Raw genomic sequence first — 26,983 nt, forward strand, 5'->3', positions numbered from 1 at the left:
GGTTCCAGTAGCCGACACGGAATTTGACAGATGTGTGTAAGTACATAACGGTATAAAAACAGAAAAGACAAAATGTGAAAACATTGCCGAAATGGAGTGCCATTGTTGCTGGAGAGTTATTGTCCCGGCGAACGCTTTAAAAGAGAAATGGGGGGGGGGGGGGACGGGACTCAAATGTTTGACTCAAAAGCTTTCACTTCGCAATCATAAGGATCTTACACTTCAAGAGATGGCACTCGAGAGATGAATAAAGGATGGGGGAGAGAAAAGAAACACAAGAGGGCCTCTCCCTCTCTTTCCATCTCTCTCTATGAACGTTTAAAAAAAAAATGCGACAATACGAGACGCGAGGAAAAAGCGAGACGACGGAGAAGGGGAAGAGAAGAAGAAAAAAAACTATTCCAGTCATTTACAAGAATAAGTGGCGCTTAAAGAAAGGCTCCAGTCTGTTTTTTGTCCCCTTGCTCTTTTTCCAGAAGCTGCTGGCCTAATCCGAGCCAGTCAGCCTTGAGTGAAATCTTTGGAAGCTTCTTAAGCCATGAATGTGGGTTTTGTTCCTGCTATTCCTCCGCTTGGCTGACAGAAAATAGGTAACTGGATTAGTGCTAAAATTCAGAGTAAAGTGAACTCCCAAACTTCTATATGGCAAAGTGCTAGGAGCACCCCCCTTTCCACATCTCCCTCCATCCCTCCCCCCCATCCTCTCCCTTTCTCTCTGTCATTCGGCCGACATCACTAAACATGGGCCAATGGACTGTGATCTCTAAGAGAGGAGAGATTAGCCAAGGTTGAGAGGTTACACACTATGAACCAGGGGCTAAAAAGTAAGAATCCTAAAAGCAGTTAAGGGCTTATTAATGTGTGTAAGGAAGCGTATTAATCAACTCAACTCTATCTGGGGGCTGGCTGTGTGTGTGTGTGTGTGTGTGTAGGACCCCACTGTGTGTGTGTGTGTGTGTGTGTGGCACCCCACTGTGTATGCGTGTGTGTGTGTGTATGTATGGGACTGTGTGGCTTTGCGCAGGTGGTCCCGCTCCACAGTGGGGGTTAGAAGAGGGGCAGAGGGGGTATCCCAATGCCAATAGAATAGATGAAAAACCCCTGCTAAAGAGGCTTGATTTGATCCCCCACCCGGCCTGACTAAGAGGGGTGAAGAAGAAAAACATCAAATCATCACAGCCCTACGCACACACACCCACACACACACACACCCACACCCACACAGAGAGAGAGAGAGAGAGTAAAGTTTCGTTCCTGGGGATCTCCTTAACACTACCCGCTAGAGAACGTTGCCGGGTGTCTCCTTTAGCGTCAGATGCACATCAACACGAAGGTGCACGAACAGAAGCGCCAACACTTGACAAGCGGTGCGGAAACTATAGTCAAAGGACTCGTTGCATGAAGACATTTGTAGAAATGTACAAAAATGAACAAGAGTTATTTGTTTAGATTGAGTCAAGGATGTGTTTTGTGTCACTCCACAAAGTCCTAGGAAAAAAATGGAGGCCTATAGCCTATTACCGTATCGCTTACAATAAAAACATGACAATGTAATCCATTTGATCTACTTCATTTTTTAGATTTGATTAGTAATAGAGTTACAGAAATGAACAAAGTCCAATTACAGCTTCTTCTGACAAAGTAGAAATGAAAAAGCACCAACGCATGAACAATTTGCAAAAATAAATATTTGTGGAAATATATTCTTGACAAGATATAAAAACAGTCATTGTGTCGGACACTGTGTGGTGCCCTTATACCCATGCCTTTAGCATGAATCGATCTCGCCTTCTCTTTATGCTTCGGGCCCACAATCAGCACACAGCTTCGGGACTTTCCGTGAGCAAGCTCCCACAAACAAAATCAGTTGCACTTTCATGGGCCTTGTTTCGTGTGCACCTGCTTGACATTATGTCTCCCCCCCCCCCCACCACCCCCCCCGAGTGGGAGCTGTGGTGCTATGGGGAAGAGGGACAGCAGGACCTGCTGCTTTGGTGACCTGCTTAGCGGCTGTAGCTTCTATCTTGGTGGTTCTCACGAAGCTCACATACATGATCCATGATGAAATCTCTCCTGCTGACTGTCTTGTCAAGGCATTGCGAGGTTGATAGCAGCCACGTCAGGCCTTGCGGCAAGTACCGCCTTCTACAGTGTACAGTCTTGCCATCTGGTTGAGTGCATCCACACCAACCTACTGCATAGAAAAGGTTCAAATGATATACAATAATAATACCGATAGTAATAATATTAATGAAATATAATTAAAAAAATATATATTTGATGAAAGATGGAAAGGATATCTGTATGTTGCAGAGATATACACCTTTGTGCGATTGTAGTCTGTCACTGTCTCTGGTTTCTTCTTCTGGTCACTGGGATGCATGGTGCTCGGGATGCAAACCCTCTTATTTCTTTTACATCTGCACACCGTGAGTGTCGCTTCACCACTCTCCATCACTGATGTGGAGTACAGCTCCACTGGCATGTTGCTCTGCGCAGAGGCGGGCAGCTCCCGCTTGAGCAAGTACTTGATTTTCGACATCGGCAGCTAAACAAAACTGGGAAAAAACGGAACGTTCCCGTTTCTGTTTCCACGTCTCTGATATGCTGCAACAATCTGCATGTCTCAGAGACAAAAGAAACCGTTGAGTACACGAGCAATTTGCCCGTACGCATGAGGCGTGGGGCCTTCTCTTCTATTCTGGGAAGGCCACCTTCCTGTTGCGCTCTCATCTCTCTTTCCTACCCAAACCGTGCCACCCCTCCCAGACTCCTGTTTCACCGTGGCAGTTGGCTCGGTTCTGGTTTTTCTTCGGCGAGGCTCAGGCATCGGCGGCTCAAAGTTATCATAATCAGACGAAGACTCTTCATCAGCATCGTCGGTCTCAAGCTCAACGTCCGATCCTCCACCCGACTCCAACTCATCTAAATTCCCCATTCGATTGGTTCGGCTTGCCATTGTGAACGCTGTATGCAGTAGTCAGTGTCTGATTTGACTCTCAGAGGGGAGATTATATACCATTTCCAGGCTTTCATAATAAAATAATTAGACCGTCCACAAGTCTTCATCGTCATTCCACTATTGTTCTAAATTCAATTATCCTTTTCACCTTCATCATTCAGATCAATAAAATGCAATCCCCCTCTTCACCCTCCTCATCATCGTCATTCAGTTCATTGAAGTCACACGCACCTTTATCAGTTTCTATCTGGTTTCTATCGCCCATTCATCCACTGACCACAAAATAGCATATTTACATTTTATTATGTTACTCGTTTTTGCCTAGTAACCAGAGCAATGCTGCCGAGCCAGTGGTCATGTGCTGAACGCGGACACAGCGCGGATATTTTGGGGGAAAATGACATTTGGAAACAGAGCTGCCCCTCTTGAATTATGAGAGTTATTTGATAAGTGTAGTAGAAACTAAACAATATGCTCATCTGATTGATCATTTCATCTTGTCTATCGGCTAACTCTTATTGTGTGCGAAATTAGATTTCGGTATAGTTCAGGCCCGGCGTCGTCCGGGTTTGACCGGGGCGGGCCGTCACTGTAAATAAGAATGTGTTCTTAACCGACTTGCCTAGTTAAATAAAGGTTCAACAATAAAGAATTTGAAAGTGTAGTATCGATGTGCAACGTTTGTTTCCCGCTCATCCAGTAGGATAGAGTCAAGGATATGTTTTGCATTATTCTACAGGCCTACTGCAACACATAGCATGTTTTCGGTTTGACTTACAATACATGTGATTAGTAATTATAGTTACAGTAAATAAAACAGTCCTGTAACCGCTTCTTTTCCCAAAGTAAAACCTAAAAGAGAACGGTATCAACTCGCAAGGTGCTTGGTCAAATGATTAACACGGGCGCCAACACTGACAAATAGGCATAACACAAACTCATTATTACACTATTGTCTTTCTAAATTAAATCAACCTCTTCACCCTCCTTATCATTCAGTTAGGCCTCATTTAAACTACATTGTGACGTAAAATGCACAATTACCACCCATTCATCATTCATTCAGTGAGGATAGAGAGACACATTAGCGCCTGGCTGGGTACCGACATCCTACAGCACATTGTCTTGGCGGGTTGAGTTCGGAATTAGGTGTCAAAGAAACAGTTAAAAAGGCTCGATAATACTTTGTTTGTGATTTCAAAATTCGGCCAAAATGTCAAATAAAAACCATGTAGGAAAAGTTAGGGAAGGAGCAGGAAATAGCTTTTGTGAGGGGCTTTTATTTATTTACAGAATCAAACGTCAGTGGCCGCTGGCCTTTGACGGTTCTAGTGTAAAAAGAGCTATTTAGGGGATGTTATCTTAATGAGCATGAATCAAATCAAATGTGTATGCGTCATATGCTCGGTAAACATGCTTACTTAAGGGCCCATCCCAAACAATGCAGAGAAAAAAAAAGAAAAAAAATGATAACAGGAGGTATAAATACACAAAGAGTATGGTCAATTAGAGCGTTTAACACTGTCTACTGTACTGCTATCCTCCTGGATACGGTGATGGGTTCATGGTCACTCTGTCCTGAACCTTTACTCCTCTCCATCTTGTTTTTACTATTACCCCCCATCACGCTATACATTCTAATTTCCACCCCCCTGCATTTTGCTGCATACTACTCTACACCTGTGTGTGTGTGTCTATCTGTGTGTGTGTGTGAGAGTGTGTGTGTGTGAAAGCTTACTCCAAAGCAAGGGAGTGACTGAGGAGGTGCAGTGACGAGCTAAGTCCTAGGGGGAAGGGGCGGGGACGATTGAGAGAGGGGCTCAAATAAACTAACACCCTGCTGAGTCTAAGGTCACAGTTCAAAGGGCAGAGGTCACTGTGCCGTATGGCCCCAAAGAAGACTCATCCTGGGGTATCTCTTCATCGATCAAACTCAACAGCAACAAGCCCCAACTATATCAGAAGAGAACACCGCATCAGAGAGGAGTGCTTGGAATAATTAAAACGTCAACCAATCACACAAGGACCTTGTATTACCCATGATTATTTTAGCAAATCATGTTTAAAGTGGTGACGAAATGACCATGACATACAGGTAACTGCCCAAATAAAACAAAACACCAACATAAAGTGTCTTAATAGGGCGTTGGGGCACCACGAGCCAGAAGAGCTTCAGTGCACCTTGGCATAGATTCTACAAGTGTCTGGAACTCTATTGGAGGGATGTGGCATCATTCTTCCATGAGAAATTCCATTGTTTTGTTGATGGAAAACACTGTCTCAGGCGTCGCTCCACAATCTCCCATAAGTGTTGGGTTGAGATCTGGTGACACAGACAGACAGACACAGACGGACAGACCCTTTAAACCCCCTTTAAGGGGGTCGATTTAATATGGTGAAGTCGATTTAATATGGTGAAACTATACATAATTTTTTTTTTTTTTTTACATTGAACATCTAATTGTCAAATCATAGTGTAAAAGCAGGTGTGCTGCTTAAATCCATGTCCCTGTCAAAAAAGGATTTATGGCTGATTTAAGATGAAATCGTCAACCCTGTTACTGTATTTGGCACTTTAGAGGTTCTTACTATAGTCATTTTATTTAAAACCTCGAGATGCGAAAACATATTTTTTATTACAATAAACATTTGCTCTTTATGCTAGAATGCTAAAATTAGGTGAAATCAAAAGTTTTTACAAGTTACACATCTCAAAAGGTGGAATTGGTGGAACGACCAAACTATAGGCTAATGCCAAAGTGTGAAAAATATTGTATGGCCTCCTGCAGAACTGGAAAAACCTTGGGTGGGACTGCACTAACGATCTCACGCTGCTAGCATCACAAAGTGCAAAATGTTTCAGAGAGAGCGAGAGAGAGATCGAGAGAGAGAGAGAAAGGGAGGGAGACAGAGCGAGAGAAAGAGAGAGAGTCTCCTCATTATGTGAATTTGGAGATATTCCAGTTGAAATATTTATTAAGATATTAATATGGGCTCTTCCCCTTCATCTCCTCTCTGATGATATGCTCACACAGCTCTATCTTTCTGCTCCTCACTAGGTCTGACCTCTCTCTGTAACACACACACACAGTCGCACAAACAGCCTGCTACCAACCTTAAGTAAACTTTTGAAAACAATTGTGTTTGACCAGATACAATGCTATTTCACAGTTAACAAATGAACAACTGACTTTCAGCACGCTTATAGGGAAGGGCACTCAACATGCATTGCACTTACACAAATTACTGGTGTTTGGCTTAAAGAAACTGATAATAAGAAGCTGTTTTGATAGACTTCAGTACAGCTCTTGACATTACTGATCATAATCTACTGCTAAAAATATGTGTGTGTTATGGCTTTACATCCCCTGCTATATCGTGGATTGAGAGGTACCTGACTAATTGAGAGTTACCTGTCTAACTCCAACAATCCAGGTAGAGTCGGGCATTCCCCAGGGCAGTTGTCTAGGCCCCTTCCTTTTTTCAATCTTTACTAATGACTTGCCACTGGCACTGAGTAAAGCCTGTGTGTCTATGTATGCTGATGACTCAACACTGTACACGTCAGCTACAACAGCAAGTGAAATCCCTGTGACACTTAACAAAGAGCTGCAGTCAGTTTTAGAATGGGGGGGCAAGTAATAAGATAAATATTTAAAAAACTAAAAGCATTGTATTTGGGACAAACCATTTACTAAACCCTAAACCTCAACTACATTTTGTAATGAATAATATGGAAATTGAGCAAGTTGAGGACTGTCACGGTCAAAACATATTGATGCAAAGGTAGGGCAGAGATCTGTCCATAATAAAGTGCTACTCTGCTTCCTTGACATTGCTATCAACAAAACAAGTCCTACGGGCCCTAGTTTTGTCACACCTGGACTACTGCCCAGTCATATGGCCAAGTGTCACAAAGAGGGCCAACAGTTGGCCCAGAACAGAGCAGCAGGACTGGCCCTTAAAATGTACATGGAGAGCTAACATCGATTACATGCATGTCAATCTCTCCTGGCTCGAGAGGAGAGACTGACTGCATCACTACTAGTCTTTGTGAGAGGTATTGACATGTTGAAAGCACTGAGCTGTCTGTTCAGATGACTAGCACACAGCTCAGACATCCATGCATACCCCACAAGACATGCCACAAGGGGTCTTTTCATTGTCCTCAAGTCCAGAACAGACTCTGAGACACACACAGCACTACACAGAGCCATGACTACATGGAACTCTATTCCACATCAAGTAACTCATGCAAGCAGTAAAATCTGATTTAAAAACAGATAAAATTGCACCTTATGGAACAAATCGGACAGTGACGAGAGACACACGCATACAAACGCACTTTACACCCACCTACATTGTAATGTTGTTGTATGGTGCTATTATAACTTTTGTATGGTAGATATGTAGTGGTGAAATAATGTTACATGACGTACTGTTTAGTTGTTTTTTGTTGTTGTGGGATGTAAGTGCCTTAATGTGTTTGGACCCGAGGAAGAGTAGCTGCTGCCTTGGCAACAGCTAATGGGGATCACTAATAAATACAAACACACACCCTCCCTCACACACAAAAAAACACCCAGAGGTCAATATCAGAGGTGACACTTAAGAGCCTTGATCCTTGTGTTGTAATGTATGTGTTGTGTGTGTGCGCGCGTGCGTGCTTGTATCTGTGCATGTGTTTGTACATACTAGGGTTGAATGGCGGGAACCCGGTTACCGAGATGTACTGCCAAATCCCTTCCCTTTTCCGGGATAAATAACTGAGAAACCGGTAAATTGTAAAAAACAACAACATTTAAATGAACAGCATGGCGTGAAATGGAACTGTTAAATTATATGTGTCTAAATCTGTCTAAATCTCTCTTCTCTATGGCATGATGAATCATCAACACTCTGGGTGGGAACACACCATCTCGGTATGGAGCGCAGTTGTGGTCCTGGCCATGTGGTGCCAGGACAACAACCTCTCCCTCAACGTGAGCAAGACAAAGGAGATGATTGTGGACTACAGGAAAAAGAGGACCAAGCATGCCCCCATTCTTAACGATGGGGCTGCAGTGGAGCAGGATGAGAGCTTCAAGTTCCTTGGTGTCCACATCACCAACAAACTAACATGGTCCAAGCACACCAAGACAGTCGTGAAGAGGGCACAACAAAACCTATTCCCCCTCAGGAGACTGAAAAGATTTGGCATGGGTCCTCAGTTCCTCAAAACGTTCTACAGCTGCACCATCGAGAGAATCCTGACTGGTTTCATCACTGCCTGGTATGGCAAATGCTCAGCCTCCGACCGCAAGGCACTACAGAGGGTAGTGCGAACGGCCCAGCCAAGCTTCCTGCCATCCAGGACCTCTATACTAGGCGGTGTCAGAGGAAGGCCCTAACAATTGTCAGACTCCAGCCACTCTAGTCATAGACTGTTCTCTCTGCTACCGCACAGCAAGCGGTACCGGAGCACCAAGTCTAGGTCCAAGAGGCTTCTAAACAGTTTCTACCCCCAAACCATAAGACTCCTGAACACCTAATCAAATGGCTACCCAGACTATTTGCATTGCCCCCCCCCCCCCCTTTACACTGCTACCACTCTCTGTTGTTATCATCATTGAGATGTGTCTGTTACTTACATAGTCACTTTAATAACTCTTTTTTTTTTTAAACTGCATTGTTGGTTAGGGGCTTGTAAGTAAGCATTTCACTGTAAGGTTGTATTCAGCGCAAGTGACTAATACAATTTGCTTTTGATTTGAGTTCACAATGCATGCAGACCTATCATCCCATCACGGAAACTTTTTTTCTTGCGACAGGTAGGCCAACATTTGCTGCAGCATAGTCTATGCTACAGTAATATAAAGACCAAATGCTTGTCTAATTTACCCGTCTCCATCTGGCTTTCGGGGGTCACCTTAGTTTTTACTTTGCACCCGCAGAGTTCTAAAACCATGTTTCTCTCCACTATTGTTGCTGTAAATCAGTGCACGTGCGAGCACTCTCTCACAGCCTTGGCCTCTTTCCATCAATTCCATTCAAATTACACGCAAAATAGATCATCCTGTTCTAGATTGATATACAGCCCGATATATACACACATGTCCTAGCCTACCTCTTTCAGGTAATACATTCAATGCAGTATAGTCTTATATTTAGCTAAATCATGATGGGTTATGCATAATAAGCGTCTAACTTCTAGCCTCTGTCTCTTGAACAATAACCACGCACATGTGCTCGGCAGGCCTCTCCTTAAAAAAAAGAAGAAGCTCCTTAGCTCTTGGAGTCCCATGCAGGAAAAGATAGACTAGAATAGCTTGCTGGACATCACTTTAGCATTTCTTATACCAACAGAATATTTGAAGCTGTTGTTTGCTGAATGTTAAATGTAGTAGCCAATAGAACTCACGGGTAGTTTGAAAGAAGAGCGAACGCACGATGGCGGTAGGCAAAAGCAGTTATTTATTCAGACCCATGACCATCCAATCTGGGGGAAGAAAAGTGAAAGCCTTCAACATCTAATTCTAGTCCTGTGTTATTCAAGGATGTCATTAGAATGATGAAGATAAGGACAGTGAAACTTATTTCATTTGACTGTTGAAAGCGAGGAAGGAATGAACCAACAATAGAGAGAAAGAGGTAGGCTACTAAATATTATCAAAAGGTATATATGCATCAGCCTACTAATTATACAAATAAGCCCATTTACTGTATATAAAAAAAATGTAATCAAATTTCCTAGCCTATACTTGTAACTTTGAAGGGCACATGTGCTGCATCAGCATCCCATGTTCTCTCCCTGCCTCATCACGGTTTGAACGATGTGCGTAATTCCAGTCCATATAATACAGTATCATACAATACAAAACAGTCACACTCAAAAAGATTAGCTTACTGGAGCTAGTTGAATTTATTTACCCAAGAGAGCATATAGCTAGCTATATCTATGGGCTTTTATATTTTTCTGTCATGTGTAATGTGCAGTAGCCTATATCATATATGTACTGTATAACGGCACAATCATTTTGGCTTTTTTTGGCATGGGATCATTAAATGTGTTTTATTTAGGGCTCATAAAATGTATTTAATCTATGGCTCATCAGGCCCAGGTAGCATCAGGCTTGAATTTTAGATCAAAGCTCTCTAATAAACCCATCATGCTTAAATGTCAACGATTTGAAATAAATCCCTGACAGTGTAAGCAGCAAAGCACCCCCACACCACCTCCTCCATGCTTCACGGTGGGAACCACATATGCAGAGAACATCCGTTTACCTACTCTGCGTCTCACAAAGACAAGGCGGTTGGAAACAAAAATTGAAAATTTGGACTCATCAGTCCAAAGGACAGATTTCCACCAGTCTAATGTCCATTGCTTGTGCTTCTTGGCCCAAACAAGTCTCTTCTTACTATTGGTGTCCTTTTTTTCTATGCAGAAATTTGACCATGAAGGCCTGAATCATGCAGTCTCCTCGGAACAGTTGATGTTGAGATGTGTCTGTTACTTGAACTCTGTGAAGCATTTATTTGGGCTGCAATCATAAGTGCAGTTACCTAATGAACATATCCTCTGCAGCAGAGGTAACTCTGGGTCTTCCTTTCCTGTGGCGGTCCTCATGAGAGCCAGTTTCCTCATAGCACTTGATCGTTTTTGTGACTGCACTTCCAGATTGATTGACCTTCATGTCTTCAAATAATGATGGACTGCTATTTCTCTTTGCTTATTTGAGCTGTTCTTGCCATAATATGGACTTGGTCTTTTACCAAATATGGCTATCTTCTGTATACCACCCCTACCTTGTCACAACACAACTGATTGGCTCAAACGTATTAAGGAAAGAAATTCCAGAAATGAACTTTTAACAACTCCCACCTGTTAATTGAAATGCATTCCAGGTGACTGAAGCTGGTTGAGAGAATGCCAAGAGTGTGCAAAGCTGTCATCAAGGCAAAGGGTGGCTACTTTGAAGAATCTCAAATATAATACACATTTTTTGGTTACTACATGATTCCATATGTGTTATTTTATAGTTTTGATGTCTTCACTAGTATTCTACAATGTAGAAAATAGTAAAAATGAATAAAAACCCTGGAATGAGTAGGTGTGTCCAAACTTTTGACTGGTACTGTACATGGTTTATCATTTTTGAATGACACTGCTGGTTTTGGCGGGAAATACCGGGTTACCCGGGAGAAAAGTGATTTATTGTTAGGATGAAACATTTGTAAAATACCGGGAAAATATTGAACCCTAGTGCATACGCATCTAACAACGTGCAAATGTGTAAGCAACCCGTGCAATACTGTGCCACATCCGATTAAACACACTAAAAAAATTAAGACAAAGATCTTTAAGTTTACTCCAAAAAAACATGTCTAATGTAAGAGTGAGCTAGACAGTGATGATGGGGGCTTGAAGCCATCTTTAAGGCGATAATATAATCATATATATGGCATTTAGCAGACGCTCTTGCGATATAACAGAGTAAGCTAAAGCGCTACTGCTAATGAGCCCATATTAGAGTGTGGTAGAGGTACTATCAGGAGAGCCAGGCGGAGCGAAGAGAGGCACTGTTGACAGCTCACACACAGCCCGTCAGTCCCAGTGAGACCACAAGGCCCGTCAGAGGCAACCGAGTGGCATCTCACACGCAAACATTCACGTGCACGAACGCACAGCACAAACACAAAAACGTATGGACGCGCCCGCAAATGTACACGCAACACTGGTGTGACGCTACAGCCATCAGCCCGAGAGGAGACAAAGAGGATAGCGTCCCCTTACATTCTTGTCACGTTCAAACCAACAACAGACCACCCTACAGACAGACCTTCTACACCCTACAGACAGACCACCCTACAGAAAGACCTTCTACAGACCACCCTACAGACGCTCTACCGCGTAAAGAGAAACAAGGTCTGTGTGGATAGGCGACAGGTCAAAGCCTTTGAAGATGACGTCACCTTAGTCCGGTTATGTTAGGTGTGACGAAAGGACTGAATTGAGGCACCTTTGATTCCATATCCTATAACGCTGGACGTATTTGTTTTGATCACTGAAATATTCCATTATCAATCAGAGACGAAGAACGAGAGTATGGGAAGGTGGACTATGTGTGACGTGCTAGTGTGTGCTAGTGTGTGTGGGTGATGAGGTGGTGTGTGTGTGATGAGGTGGTGTATATATGGTGTGTGTTTGGAAGACCATAATCCCAGCGGTCAACAGTTTGAGGGGACAGAGCTGCTCCGACGAGCGAGCGAGAGAGAAAGAAAGAAAGAGAAAATTGAAAGAGAGAGAGCGCGCGCCATGTGGTTAACACTGCACACAGCCTGACCACACAAGAGAGCCTCTCTTTCCCTCTCTCGCCCTCTTCACCCTCCCTTCCGTCCTCCCTCTCTAACCCTCTCCTTTCTCCACCTCCCTCGATCCCAAACTCTCCCCATCCACCTCCCCCATCCATTTTTTTTAGGCCGCTGTCTATCACTTTCTTATCCCCCTCCACCACCGCCCCTCCCTCGCTCACCCGTATGGGGATCTGCTCTGTCTCGCTCTCCTTCTGCGGGTTGCGGTACTTCTCGTAGAAGTCCCTCTTCTTCTTGCTCTCCCGGTCGTCCTTGCGCTCTCTCTTCTCGGCGGGTTCGTCCGAGGCCTCGGGGGAGAGCAGGGGCGTGGGCTTGGCCGGCCTCTCCACCTCCAGGTGGTTCTCATTGGGGTTGAGCACCATCACACTGTAGCCTTCCTGGAAGACAACACACACAAATGTTAGAGAGTCCACGCATTCGCCTCCGACTCACTTCTGTGTCTCTGGCTGTGTGTGTGCGCCTGTGTTTAGGTGAATGCAGTTGACGCCCATACAATAATCAAAGTGAGTTATTGTATGGCCAATAGTGAGAGGCATCTGTGCCAGGGTGGTAGGGGAGAGACAGTCCGTCTTGCCATGGCAAGAGAGACAGACAGACGAGGTAATTATTATTATTTTTTTTTATTTTTTTTTACCTTTATTTAACTAGGCAAGTCAGTTAAGAACAAATTCTTATTTTCAATGACGGCCTAGGAACAGTGGGTTAACTGCCTGTTCAGGGGCAGAACGACAGATTTGTACCTTGTCAGCTCGGGGATTTGAACTTGCAACCTTCCGGTTACTAGTCCAACGCTCTAACCACTAGGCTACGCTGCCGTAGGAGTCAGACAGCAGAACTATTGGATGCAGGATTAGAACTCAGTGACAGGAGTCTCAGCCAGTGAATAGCATTGGGTCCAAAGGCCAGGTGTCACTTACTATCAAAACGAATTGATCCCTCCATCACTCAACTCAAGAGTTAGGGGCTGTCGTATACATGTGTGTGATCAGTGTGTGTGTGTGTGTGTGTGTGTATGTGTGTGTGCGTGCGTGCGTAACTGCAATTCAAGTTTTGTGAGGATAACAAGGGGCATACAACTATTAACAGAAACAAAATACAAATGAACAAACAAATTCTAAATGGCATTATGCTGTAAAACTAAGATAAGGAAGTCAGAAAATGTCCTGTAAGTTGTTCGGAATTGAAACAGGCAGAAACTATTATGGTCAGGGGAAGTTTCCACAAGGCCTTAGTGACTTCTTCAACTCTGAAGACATTTTTAATTAAGTGTGTTTATTATCCCAAGCACTCTCAAACTAAAGCAGGAAACAGAGGGATTCCTTTTCCATTTTGGCAGCACTTCACACACACACTCTCCCTCTGTACACACACACACACACACACACACACACACACACACACACACACACACACACACACACACACGCACCGAACACACGCACTAAACACACAAAAAAATTGGCAGATCTGGACTGACAAAAAGGGTTTTTGAAGACAAGTGTAGGAGTAAGTGAGGAAATTTCGCTCTGATTCCTCCCAGAGACGCCATAACACACACTGTCTACACACTGCAGCACGTCTCCTCCGTTTTAATAAGTGTTAACACAATGTGTGTGTGTCCCTCTTCCGCCCATCGATGTCAAACCTGCCCCACACATTAGCACCTGGTGTGTGTTGACAACAGCAAAATGACACTTTCACACGTCCCCAGACTATAAAATTATTCTTATTTTCACACTCTCTCCCACCGACGGCTTTAGCCAAAGCCCCCACCACTCCCTTTAGGATGATTAGAATCAAACTTTCAGACAATCTCAAATAAGACAAATTGCAGCAGTAGTGGGAGTACTTTCACAAACAATTATATAATGATTTTATACAAGTATTAATTAAGGGCACACTTTATTAGGATCTATTTTTACATTTCAGGTCATAGCTATTTCGCAAAATCTCTGACACCGACACCATAAATCGCTAGACAAATATTTTGAGTTTAAATATATTCAATTAGAAAATGAAGTAAGAACGAATTGAATCACAATATTAAGACCGAAAGAAAAGTTGCTAAATGAAACAAACGCGATGAAATACATTTGTTTTTCCAGTTTGCTTCTGTAAAAACAACACGGCTATTACCAAACTAAGTACAGGATCACCGTCAAAGTGACATCACTGACAGCTGCCCATTAAAACGAGTCAAACAATAGCAATCAAACAAATAACCGACAAGCCCTATAAAACCCATTGTTCCACACATCATAACACACATTGATATAAAGCGTCGACCCGCACCTTGACGTTATTCGGACGAAGCCTTTTATTAGGGAGCTTACAGGATTCTTTAGCTAGAGGAGTTCCTCGGCTGTTGGCTCTGACTTAAGTTCATTTTCTTCCTGTGTGTTAGGTGCTGCACGTACGGCCCCGCACCACAGCACCACCTGGGCTGGGAGCGGAGCTGGGAGGGAGACGTCTTTCTTTCTCATCTTCCTCCTCTTTTGGGCATACTAGCTATCTGCAGTGGGAGGGAGGGAGGGGTAAAGTAATAGGTCAGGTTCTATTAAAGTGGCTTAGCTCAGTTCAGCACAGGCCCGGGGCTGTCTTTGTTGGCACAGCCACCATGGAGCAGTTCACACGGACCTTACGACCGGAGAGGAAGATGGGAGAGAGGAGGCGAGGAGAGGAGGTCCGCTCCAGCTTTGTGCCACTGCCCACTGGTGGCAGGCTGGGAAAATGACTGGCAACACTGTCTTCCTCTCAATCAGAGACGAGGAACGAGAGAGAAAGAGAACGAGAGGGAGAGAGAACTAGACAAAGGGCGAGGGTAGATGGAGAGAGACAGAAAGAGGAGAGGGAGCCGGAAATAAAAGACAAAGAAAGAAAGAAAGACATGGATTGGGGAAGAAAGAGATGGATAAAGGGAGAGTCCCTTCACAGAAACACGAAGTGTTCAACCCATCCATCCATCAATCCATGTGCCTAAGATCTACGCAGCACATAGGGCAAAGCGTTAATGGGTGAACAACATTAGGCCTACTGTGCTAATGCTAGCCCTGTGTGACCAAGCCCTGCCTGGGCTAATTGTGGCTAACCCTTAGTGCTGCCCAGTCACCCTGAAGCATTACTGTGAGAGGGACCGGTTTTCCCCAGCATCACAGACTTCTGCAGTAGGGCCACGGGTTCATCGCCAAGTCGGAAACCATCATTTACGTCGACAGAGAAAGGTCTCGGCGGTCTCAGGCAAACATTGGTCTCTGGGTCTTCTCCCATCGCTCTCACCCTGCTGTCCTGTCCAACAGCAAAGGCTTTTTACACTAAGGGGAAAGAGAGTTTAGAGGCTGAACTGCAGAGGTTATTTATTAAATCGTCAATGTATTCTGGTGTTTTGAATATCTTTAAAAAGTGAATGCCAACAGTAAATACAAGGTCTTTTTTTATTAAAGGTAGTGCCATCGCTATGTAATGAGGGAAAAAAATTGCTGAACTTGTATTTAACAACAAATGATATGTATAATTTATAACGAAGTACTATTACACATGAATATAATTACTACCCTAGTTAGCGCTGATTGTCTCGATTGCCTGTCAGCGTTGAAAAGAATCTCACGCTCTCGCTTGGTGTGGACACTGATGTTGCGTCAGTGTTTCTTTATGCAGAGCTTTGCAGGATAAGCTTCACACACACACACACACACACACCCTTCCCATGCCCCTGAGTGCCCTGTGCCACCGCCACACAGAGCCCTGGCCCAGAGGGCAGCGGTCAGAGGGGTCACCCAGGCCCCTCCGAGGGGGGACCCACCCCCGTCACCCCTCTCCGGACACTCTTTAGCGCTCCTTTGTCGGGCCTGTCGAAGACCAGCCGACTCCCCTCAGATAGCACAACAATGGCCGCCGCTCAGGAAGCCCTGCTCTGCCGTCAGTTTCTGCCCTCCTCCATCTCCCGGCGTGTCACTAACGCCGCGCCGAGTATCAGCCTGACATCTCACACACACACACACACACACACACACACACAGATCTTATTATACATCCCATTCAACGCCATCAATGGATCCAATCAGTTCGCAAAGAAAGTGCAGATACGTATCGACAAAGGATAAAACGCAAATGCTACGCGTCAATGGGGAAATATTGGACGGGTCATTTCTAACGCTCGGGCTGTTTATGGGACCCAACGCGCTGTGATAAAGCTACGCGGTCAGACTGTGGTCATATTTGGCCGTGAGAGGGTGGAACGGTAACGGACCATTGTCTGCCTCTTCTCAGCGGCGTGGTTTAAAGGAGGGCCGACAAAAAAAAATCTACGGCTAAGGCGTCCCTTTAAGAAGCCGCTATCCCCATGTTCACAGTTGGGCTGTAATGAAATGTGTGTGAGTGGAGAGAGGCGGCCAAAAACCGCCTCTGTGTGTGTGTGTGTGTGTGTGTGTGAGTGTAGAGTCTTTGATGTGTGAGCTCTCATGTAGCACGCACGGCCTTTGGGCACAGCAAAAAGGACAGGCACTTGACAGGTACAAAGCATGGCTGATAGTGGTCAAGGGGGCATGTGGGTAGGAAAGGGGATGATTGTGTGTGTGTGTGTGTGTGTGTGTGTGTGTGTGTGCTTTAAGGAAAATATATTGTAGCGCTGTGAGCTTTAGGAAGATGGGTGTATCAACGTGTATACAAATGTGTATACTATGGCGTTGTACACCGATGTGAGAGGGAATCTGTATCTGAATGAAACCGTGTACGTCTTGTATGTGCTCGCTACATTATCAGCTACGGCTGGCAACGCTCTGTCTAATCCCTATTGGGGGTTGTTCTTGTGTTAGTATCAGGGCAGCTGACACTCCCTGTACCGACACCATCGGCTATGCTTCCTTGTTTCTGTGATAGCCCTCCCGTGATTGGTTGCCGCGACTTGACAGGCAGAGGGCAAAGGCGCGCTCGCCACTGTCCAACCAATCAGACGGCGAGGGAGGGAGACAAGGCGGCAACATGCCTGGAGGCTACACTGGGGATAGGAGGCACCAAGGCAGACAGAGAGAGAAAAAAAAGACCAACCCGGAAAATGAACGTGGGGAATCAAAGCCACATCTAGACACTCGGTCTCAATTCATGAACACACATTCGCGGCTAATTCAGCAGATAATGATGCTGCCACAATGTGTTCTATTGAGATGAAACATTAATACAGCCTTACACTAATACCTGAGATACAGGTAGACAGCAGGTGGGAGAGGCAGAGAGAGAGAGGCAGAGAGAGAGATTTTCTCTTTGAGCCCATAGAGAAGCCAGGGAGGCCCTGGTGGTGGAGCATGCGGGAATGGAAATACAGTTATATGAAATGGGCCCCTCCTGGGCTGAGGCAGGCCCCCCTCTCTCTCAGGGCCACCCCTGCTCTGGGTGACCTTGCCTGTCTCCGGCTCCACGTGGGCTTTTTCAGCAGCCAGGGGCCCATTATCCCCCTCTCCTCGTCTCTCCCAGAAACCACACAGCTCACAAAGCACTGTCAGATTAAGACACTGTACCCCCCCCCCAACCCTCTCTCACATATACACATACCCACAACCCCTCTCTCACACCCCCCAAGACCAGCCCTTCTACACATATATAGATGTAGGATCATCATTTGCTCACTCGTTTGATGCTGAGAATTTTCCTGCAGACGAGCTTCGTGGTTTACATAAATTCACTGAAAACCCACACTAACACAGTTAAATTAACAGTATTCCACTTTCCATGTAGTCTCATTTTGACCAGCTAATAGCCTAACCACCGTGCAAGCGTTGTTAAGGACTAAACGATAAAGTCCCGTCGCTGCCGTAATATTTTCCTGTGGCTATCTGAGATGTATCTATGCTACTGTCCCAAGTAAATAGATTCACTCACTCACGCACACCAACAAAAGCACCCACAACCACAAACAAACCAAATTGATTGTCTAACAGACAGTGGGTGTCTTCGTACAACAACATTGTTTATTACTGTACAGAGACGGTCAACTCAATGCCGCTTTTAATAACAACCCGAACGAGTCTCTGTGATCCTCGCTGTGTTTATAATAATGATCAACATTAGCATAATTAGGCCATGTCCTAATCCACAGTAACCTTATCTAACAAGTCAAGTTCTGTTCAGAGTGAAAAAAACAAGGGAGTTTAACCTTGGGCATGGATGTGTGCTCATTTAGATATTGTTTACAGGCTCAACTGAATATTTATACAGGAGTTCAAAGTGGAGCGTTGTTGGGGAGGAAGTGAGGAGAATAGGAGTGGTTCATATCCCCCTGTGCCTCAGAATCTTTTCATGTCTGACTTTACATCTCCCCCCCTCTCTCTCTACTTCTCTTCTGGACCTGTTTATTTTCAGCACCTCCACACGGACGCACACACACACACACACACACACACACACACACACACACACACACACACACACACACACACACACACACACACACACACACACACACACACACACACACACACACACACACACACACACACACACACACACACACACACACACACACACACACACACACACACACACACACACGCGTCAGCGATACGAGCAACACACTTGACGCAAAGCAAAGGCTCCCTCACATCTCAATTATTTATACGTCTCCTGGACGATTTCATCTCAGCAACTCGGCTACATTTAGCGCCCTTTTCGTTTTCTGAGCTACTGTAGAAGCTGGTTGACACCAGAGAAGATAGCCCAAATCTCCCGAGGCCCTCTCTCCGCTCCCTTACTCTCATTCACTCTTTCTGATACACTCCGCTTCCAATAGAATGGATGACCCCTACCTGTACAGTACCCGTATTCGTTTTGACTATTTTCGACATTCTAGAATAATAGTGAAGACATCAAAACTATGAAACAACACATTTGGAATCATGTAGGAACCAAAAAAGTGTTTAAACAAATCCAAATATATTTTATATTTGAGATTCTTCCAAAGTAGCCACCATTTGCCTCGATGACAGCTTTGCACACTCTTGGCATTCTCTCAACCAGCTTCATGAGGTAGTCACTTGGAATGCATTTCAATTAACAGGTGAGCCTTGTTAAAAGTTAATTTGTGGAATTCATGCGTTTGAGACAATCAGTTGTGTTGTGACAACGTAGGGTTGCTGCCACAATTTGGTATTTTATTTGGTAAAAGACCAAGTCCATATTATGGCAAGAACAGCTCAAATAAGCAAAGAGAAACAACAGTCCACCATTACTTTAAAACATGAAGATCAGTCAACGTGGAAAATGTCAAGTGTTTTCAAGTGCAGTAGCAAAAACCTTCAAGCGCTACGATGAAACTAGCTCTCATGAGGACCGCCACAGGAAAGTGGCAAACTATAGCAAGTCCCAGGCATATTTGAGCGTGAGGAAGACAACCAATAACATGGATTTGCCTCCATTGAACCACACTATGGTAAGAGCCATCCATTTCAACACACAAGGACTGTGGCTGTGTTGACTCCACAACACATGTCAAGAGATTGGGCCAATACTGAATTCCTCTTGTCTGATGAAACTACACACACAGACAGAGATTTAGACACACACACAGACACACACACACTCTTGGAGAGCCCATCCTATGGTGATGCATACACTAGCACACGCTGCTTCATCTGCTCTCAGCACGGCACACCGTGGGGTGGTGGTGGGGGCTGGACGGAGCATTAATCAACGGTCAGGTGGAATTTGTCAGAGCTATCGATTGTGCAAGTAAATGTTACAGAAGTCATTTGTCAAAAAAATAAATAAATACACGAGGGCAACGTGTCAAGCGTTCACGGTGAAGTGACAGTGAACAAACACACGCGCGCACGCACTCCTGTGTTCCTGTGGTTACACGAACCAGTCTGCTATAGTTTTCACCATGTGTTGATCAGATGATCAACGTTGACCCAACGTTACTAGAGATTAAACAGAGGAGCATACGGAACGTAAAGCAGAACATTAGTTTAATAGATCATCTAGAAACATGATTACCCCTCAAATACATGGAGAACCTACCTCGTATTGCACTGTAATAGTATTGTATCCTTGGGTATCAAATCAGTCACCTACAGTAAGTGTCTGTACAGTAGATTGTACCCGAGGTCCACACAGCTCTGAGGCCATACTAGGGAGACAAAGACACACTGAGGTAGGGCTAGCTGGAAATAAATACAAAAATCCCCATTCTTACGCCGTTAGCATTGTGATTTATATATTCTATTGTCTTCCCTCAGCATACACATCCATTTTTAATGGAGGGGAGATATAGATCATGGAATGATCGGTGCCTCCCTATTTTCCTGTCCAACTAGTTAATGTATAAATCAGAGTCTTGCACACGAGTGGGGGAGATGGCCGGGGGAGAGAGGGGGAGGCAGAAGGCGCCTCGGCCCGGCAGAGGGCCACCGGAGGATGGTTCTGGAGGCAACTGGTGACCAGTGTGTGTGTGTGTGTGTGGGGGGGGGGGGGGGGGGGGGGGGGCATACAGTATGTAGAGAATCAACAGACCAGGGCCAATGAAGGGCTTCTATAACTCACATCACATAGCAAACCTAAGCATTACATACTGTACGTACCTTTGTTATGTATGCATCTTTGTATGACAGGTGCGCGTGTGTTTGTGTGTGCGCGCAAGACTGTATGGGGAGAAATGGCACGCACAATGTCCACAACTCCCCTCTGTTATAATTATTGTTTTCACCAGCAATGAGAACTGTAAACCACTAAAGAGAAGGGTCACACACCTCCACAACCACACATAACCGTAACTCAAGTTGACCTGCAGGAAGCCAAACCACCGAGGCCACGTGATGCCTGATCCCCTAGGTCTACATCTGGTCACTCAGCAGCTATAGGGCTTGGAGGCTAGGGTTTGGGATTAGGGACTGGGACTAGGGGCTTGGGTTTGAGGAGACGTGATTGGCTCTGGAGCTGTGATCTGACATCCAGGCTGTAATCTGGGGATGTCTGGGGGTGAATAATGAGATCCTAGTAACCCAGGCCCAGGTATTAATCTTAGTGAACACCACAGGCCCTGAGCGACCTTTAGGGGTTAAAGTGGAATCCCTTGACCTCTGCCCTGTTATTGTGGCCAGAAAGTGAGGGTTCAGGGGCAAGCTGGTGGTCCTGCTGGGATTGTTGATTATGTATATATATGTGTGTGTGTGTGTGTGTGTGTCCATACAAAACCATAGGAAAGCATAATGTAACTTGCTTTTGTTAGTAGTAAGTGTGTGTACCAAGCAACATGTCACGCTAGCCTTATGAAAGAAGATATTTACCATGGTAACCTGCCTTCTCGTCACTAGAACTGCACCATAGGTACAAGAGTCAGGTGAGGTGGCCGCAGCCAGTCTCAACATCTGTTTAAAGTGTTAACAGCAGGCATGGCTGCAGCTCTGCCCTACCATTTACTCTGGCAATTTTCTCAGGATGTGACCTCAGAAAAAAAGGGTTGAAGGACTGTGTGTGTGTGTGTGTGTGTGTGTGTGTGTGTGTGTGTGTGTGTGTGTGTGTGTGTGTGTGTGCATGTAATACAGACCATTTTCCATAGTGTCTTTAACACATGGCTTAGTACATGCTTGAGAGGACACACGTGGTGCTACGCAAATATGATGGAATCCCCTTTATCCTCTACAAAGGGGCATACACATAGGCCTACACACGTACGGAAGAGTCTTCCTTGAAACAACAAAATAAACCAAGCTTATCGTTCCCTATTGACCTCGGACATTCCCGAAAATAGGTTCTAATATAGGTTAACCGTTCAAGGCAGTCCTAAAATAAATCCCCCATCACAACCAGCAGCACACCTCTTAAAAAAATATAACAACATTTGAAGACCACCTGTTGTCTATTATTTTTACATACTGCTTTCTCATAAATCATAACACTAGGTAATTAATCAAGCTGTCAAAATGGGGACTGGGGGGTCACATGGCAGGGTCAGGGGTCGTATCCATGCCGATGGAGGTCAGGGTCACACCACATTCCTCATTATCAAGTTGGGATGAGAGAGGGCCCGAGCAAACAAAAGCGAAAGCAGATGGAGAGGGACGGATGGAGAGAAAAAAAGAGAAAAAAAAAAAAAATTGGACAAAGAAAAATGAAAGAAGGTGTCAGCTGCCTGCAAATGAAGATAGGGGAGCCGACTCCGAGAGGGGAGGCGCGAAAGGGTGGAGAAAAAAAAGAATGCGATAAAAAAAAGAAAAGGACGGGCATAAAAAAAAAGAACAAGAGAAAAACTACAAGATGTTTCTTCCGTACAGACGCAACATTTGTTGGCGAGAGGGCGGAGGGGGCAGTGGTTTGCGAGGCCCTTCTCCATCTGAAAACACGGGGATTCAGATATGGCAGATATGATTGTTATCTGCCTGTGTCTATCTATTGAGAGAAATGATCAAGCACAAAGATCGTCTCTCTCTCTCTCTCTCTCTGTCTACGTCTCTCTCTCTCTCATCAAAGTCACGATGAGATGGCGCAGACAGATGGACACGCATCGACAACAGATAGATAAGATGCAATAGAAGGAGAATGAAACGCTCATTTACCATAAACAGCCCATGTCTTGCAAATATATTAAAAACACACATAAGAAAGTACCATAGAGAGAAACAGAAAGGCTTCTACTTCTGTCATTGCTTGTGATTAAAGGGGATTATTTCAAAACGCTGCCTTTTCCCTCTTTAGTCGCCTACATGTGACCACAGGTACTCCCCATATTCAAGTAGTGTCAAATGAAGCAAGTTAAATCCACATGGTGGTGAATATTTTATCCTAACTGAAGCTTGCACAATCAAAGGTGGGGGAAGAGAGAAGGAATAAAAAAAATAAGAAAAACTATCTAAAAAAAGCGCTAAGGCCGCGGAACTCCTCGCATTAAGAGTCGCGCATCCCTCCCCGGCGTGAGACGCCGGAATATCTGGCGTGGCGCTCTATCAAAAAGCATCACTCCTAAATGAGACGCGACCACTGCGCAAAATTAGCTGTCAACCTTTCCTCAAAAATCGCTGTTAATCTCGTTCCCAGTGTTTGTGGATTTATCAGCACATGCATCAATGTCAGCTCCTTGGTTACTGAGGCGCGCTACTTGGGAGAAGATATAATTAAAAATGTTTAGGCATGGGGGGGGGGGGGGGGGGGTTGTGAAACGGCGCCTTCGCTTCCTTCTGCAGAAGACGGCGTGATAAAGAGACAAGCCTCTCCTCCCGTTGTCGTCAAACTCGGGGTCGGCGAGAGCTCCTATCGCTGTAATGATGTCCACTCAGCACTGGAGACGAGAGCCGTTTTTAACGGTGCTTTGACTCAGAAGAAAACAATGTCCCGCACATCCTTCTAACTCTTATCGACTGTTGAACGGACAGGCGTACTCCCTTATCAAGTGTTCCACACACCCCAGCGGAAAGACAAGTGATCCTAGAAATTCTCCTGGACTTTAACCCCAAATAATACAAAACAAGAAAATACCAATAACTAACAATTAATCATAACATACACAATACAAAGGTCTACACACATTGTTTAAAGTATTCATATACAGTTGCAGCGCTATAGTACCCATCCAATAAGGTAGCATGTTCTGTAACCCTAACATTAACAAACTGTATCCCTAACTAACCAACAGCAGAACATTTCAAAATACATCAAAACTAGGTCCTTGACTGACCTGAAGAAAGAAACAACCACTTCATAATGTAATTAAATACTTGATACTTGTCCAGCATTCCTCTTATTATGTAGCTGGCCTTTCCAAACCATCACTATTCTATCCAGCATGTGTCAAGACGGGGGGGGGGGGGGGGCAGACAGGGGCGGCATTAGCTATTCAACGGGCCTGTCTCTCTGTGTGTTCGCTAGGCTACCTCTGGGACAGGGCTGCTGAGATGTCCTGGAAACTTACCCCTTATATCACATACCCTGCCCGTCCGCCCGTCCGTCTGTCTGTCTGTCTGGCCAGACCTGGTCAGGTGACAACAGGCCAGACAGCTTGGAAAGGAGAGAGAGACATGTATAATACATGCTGCAGAAATAAATCTCCCCGTTGAGATTTTTCGTCCTCCCTCGTCTCGCTCTCACTCTCCCCTGGGTTGGGGTGTCGAGGCGCGAGACAACCCGAAACTCCTACTGCTCTGTAGGTGTGTGCAAATAGTTCACAAACAATGTGTGTGAGATTGTGAGTGTCGCCAAGCTCATTCCCATAAGGGCAGACACCCCCCTCTTGTCCTCCTCCCAGGCATCTTGGCCTCAACAATATCATACTCACTCAAAACCCATGGGACTCTCCTATAAAGGTAGTGGGCAGTCTAAAGTGTGCTTGTCTTGTCTTTGCCATGCCGATGACAGTATAGAGGCAGGTCCGACTAGCTCTCACAGTCTCACGTCAGAATTAGACGTTCATCCATGTTTTACGAATGTCAAATTTCGAAGTAGCTGAAAAAGTCAAACGTTGAAGTATTTAAGGTTACATTATTAAGATTAGGGTTAAATTCAGGGATTAACGTCAAAATCTTAAGGTTAGGCATTAACTCTGAATGGTTGAGTTAAAAGTTAAGGACTGGGATAGGCTTAAAACCAAAATCTCAAAAACAACTTGCAACTTTTGGAATCAAAGGTAGATGCTTACGCCCATCCGCCATTCCAGTCCATAGCAAAACAGAAAGCTACTTGAAGGTAACAGCGCTCACTGTTGCCCCTAGTGGCCGGTTACCACGTCATCTCCCGACGTCCTCAGACATGGATGGGCAGGTCAGTGTATAGGCGTGGGACTATTACCCAGCGCTATCCTGGTCAGAGATGAGGAGCTGACGAGTCCTGCCGCTACTGATCAACAAACACAGACAGGCAGACGGGTGGACCACGAGTCAGGTGTAGGAGAGGTCAAATGGGTAGGGCCAGGCTAGTAAAATGGCAGCAGTGGGCTCGTCTGGTTGGCTGCTACTCTCATTAAAGTGGAGGACGAGAGTGATGTAGGCCAAGGACTCAGGGGCCACAGCACAGCCGGCTCAGGGCTCTTTGCTCTCCCTCTCAGGCGACGCCTGACCACCAGAAGACACACAACCTCCCTCAAACACACACACCTTTTTTTCCCTCCTCATCCTGCTCCTTCTCATCCTTCTCCTCCTCAGCCGGGAGGACAGACCTTTAAGTCGCTTATTCCCCTCTTCATTAGAGAGAAAATGAACTCTGGTAAACGCTTGTTAAAGCCCTTACCTACACTCCCCCGGTTAATGTGAGTGATCCATTTGTGTCTGTTTCTGGCTGACAACGCTTACTGGAAGATTAATCGTGGGGTGTCAGGCGACGGCAACCCCTGTCCCTTTCCCATTTCCTTTCTTCTGGGCCGCAGACGTAATAATGGAGCCCGTCTTTTGTTGTAACAGCGTGATTAGTGAGGAAAAAGGAGAGCGGCTGAGAAAAAAACACTGCCCTTCACAACTTCATACAAGTGTAGATTTGCGCTTGCGAATTAGGATCACTTGACTACGGCGAAGTGCGGTTATTAATTAATCTCCATACGGCAAAGAGCGAAGGGATATAATAAATGGCTTATTAATATTTCCCATTTGGTCCGGCTGTCTTTATCTGTGTCTGGTGCAGGGCAGGAGAGAGAGGGGCCTGTGGCGTCCCACCCCAGGGTCCATCAGTCACTGAGGCCCTGCGGCTATCCCTCTTGCTTACGGGAATGACAATGTGAAGTGCTCCTTCCAATCCCTGGGTGCAAGGGATAATCGCTGCTCATTACCGGCCCATTCCCAGGAATGCCTGCCTACCGGGGAAGCACCGATCCTCCACTGGATTGAGAGTACACCCAGAGTGGACCAGCCATGGGAATCACCCAAAAAAGTATGTTCAATTGAAAACAAGATACCTTTTCTTGTATTTGTTCAGGCAACCCACACTCTATAAGACACATATATACATAACACCCACACACGGCCCACTATCTTCCCCCTCCGCCAGTGCCAATGGACCAGGGTGGCTCCAAAAGCTGGGGGATTGTGGGCGACTGGCGGCGTCTCATTAAATTTGCTGGATTGTCTAATTGTCTTGCGCGGACCTCCGAGAGACTAGTACATTATACTCATCGCAATTAAGCAAACAAAAGAGTTGAGCCACCCAGGAACTGGGGATGAGGCTAGCTGGGGGTAACCCCACACACACGGGACTACAAAAACAAACCCTCCTTCCAGCTAAAGAAGAAAGAGAACAGATATGGGGGGACAAAACGTGGGGGAGAAGTGGAGGAGGAGAGATGGGAAAAGCATCCAGATCTTCCTGGGATTGGCCAGATGTCACAGGGGTGGGACGGGACGGGACGGGGGGGGGGTCATTTGAGGCACACCTTTGTGCTGAACCTGTCTTGTTTACTACACTGCAGCTAAGCACTCCGAGAGGCTATTCAGAGGCCCAGCCTTTCAGAAAGTACTGAAGCACCCCTTAAGCCCACTTAACTACCATTTTCACACACTCTCCCTGCTCTCCTTTTTGTCCTTGCCTCCATTACATCAAACGCAGGAACAAAGGAGGAGAACAGAAACTCTGGCCGCAGAATGGACCCATCACAAATATTAATGTGAAAAGGTGTTGACGTGCAGAATCTACTTTTCTACACAAGGACAACTTGGGATTTTTTTTTTGCGGGGGGGGGGGGGGGGGGGGGGGTTCTTTTGGCTGCAA

At 45.3% G+C, this 26,983-nt stretch overlaps 1 protein-coding gene across 8 annotated transcripts in view; it reads right to left on the reverse strand.

The window, feature by feature from the left end:
• The window catches only part of fam172a (family with sequence similarity 172 member A), a 191,191-nt gene that overhangs the window by 111,579 nt on the left and 52,629 nt on the right, over positions 1-26,983 (reverse strand). For all 8 annotated transcript variants that reach the window (XM_055886030.1, XM_055886023.1, XM_055886025.1 and 5 more), the window contains one exon: positions 12,478-12,693. In XM_055886030.1, the coding sequence (XP_055742005.1) occupies positions 12,478-12,693 (216 nt within the window). The remainder of the gene's footprint in view (positions 1-12,477; positions 12,694-26,983) is intronic.

Source organism: Salvelinus fontinalis, chromosome 28 (assembly GCF_029448725.1).
Source record: "Salvelinus fontinalis isolate EN_2023a chromosome 28, ASM2944872v1, whole genome shotgun sequence".
Lineage (NCBI taxonomy): Eukaryota > Metazoa > Chordata > Actinopteri > Salmoniformes > Salmonidae > Salvelinus > Salvelinus fontinalis.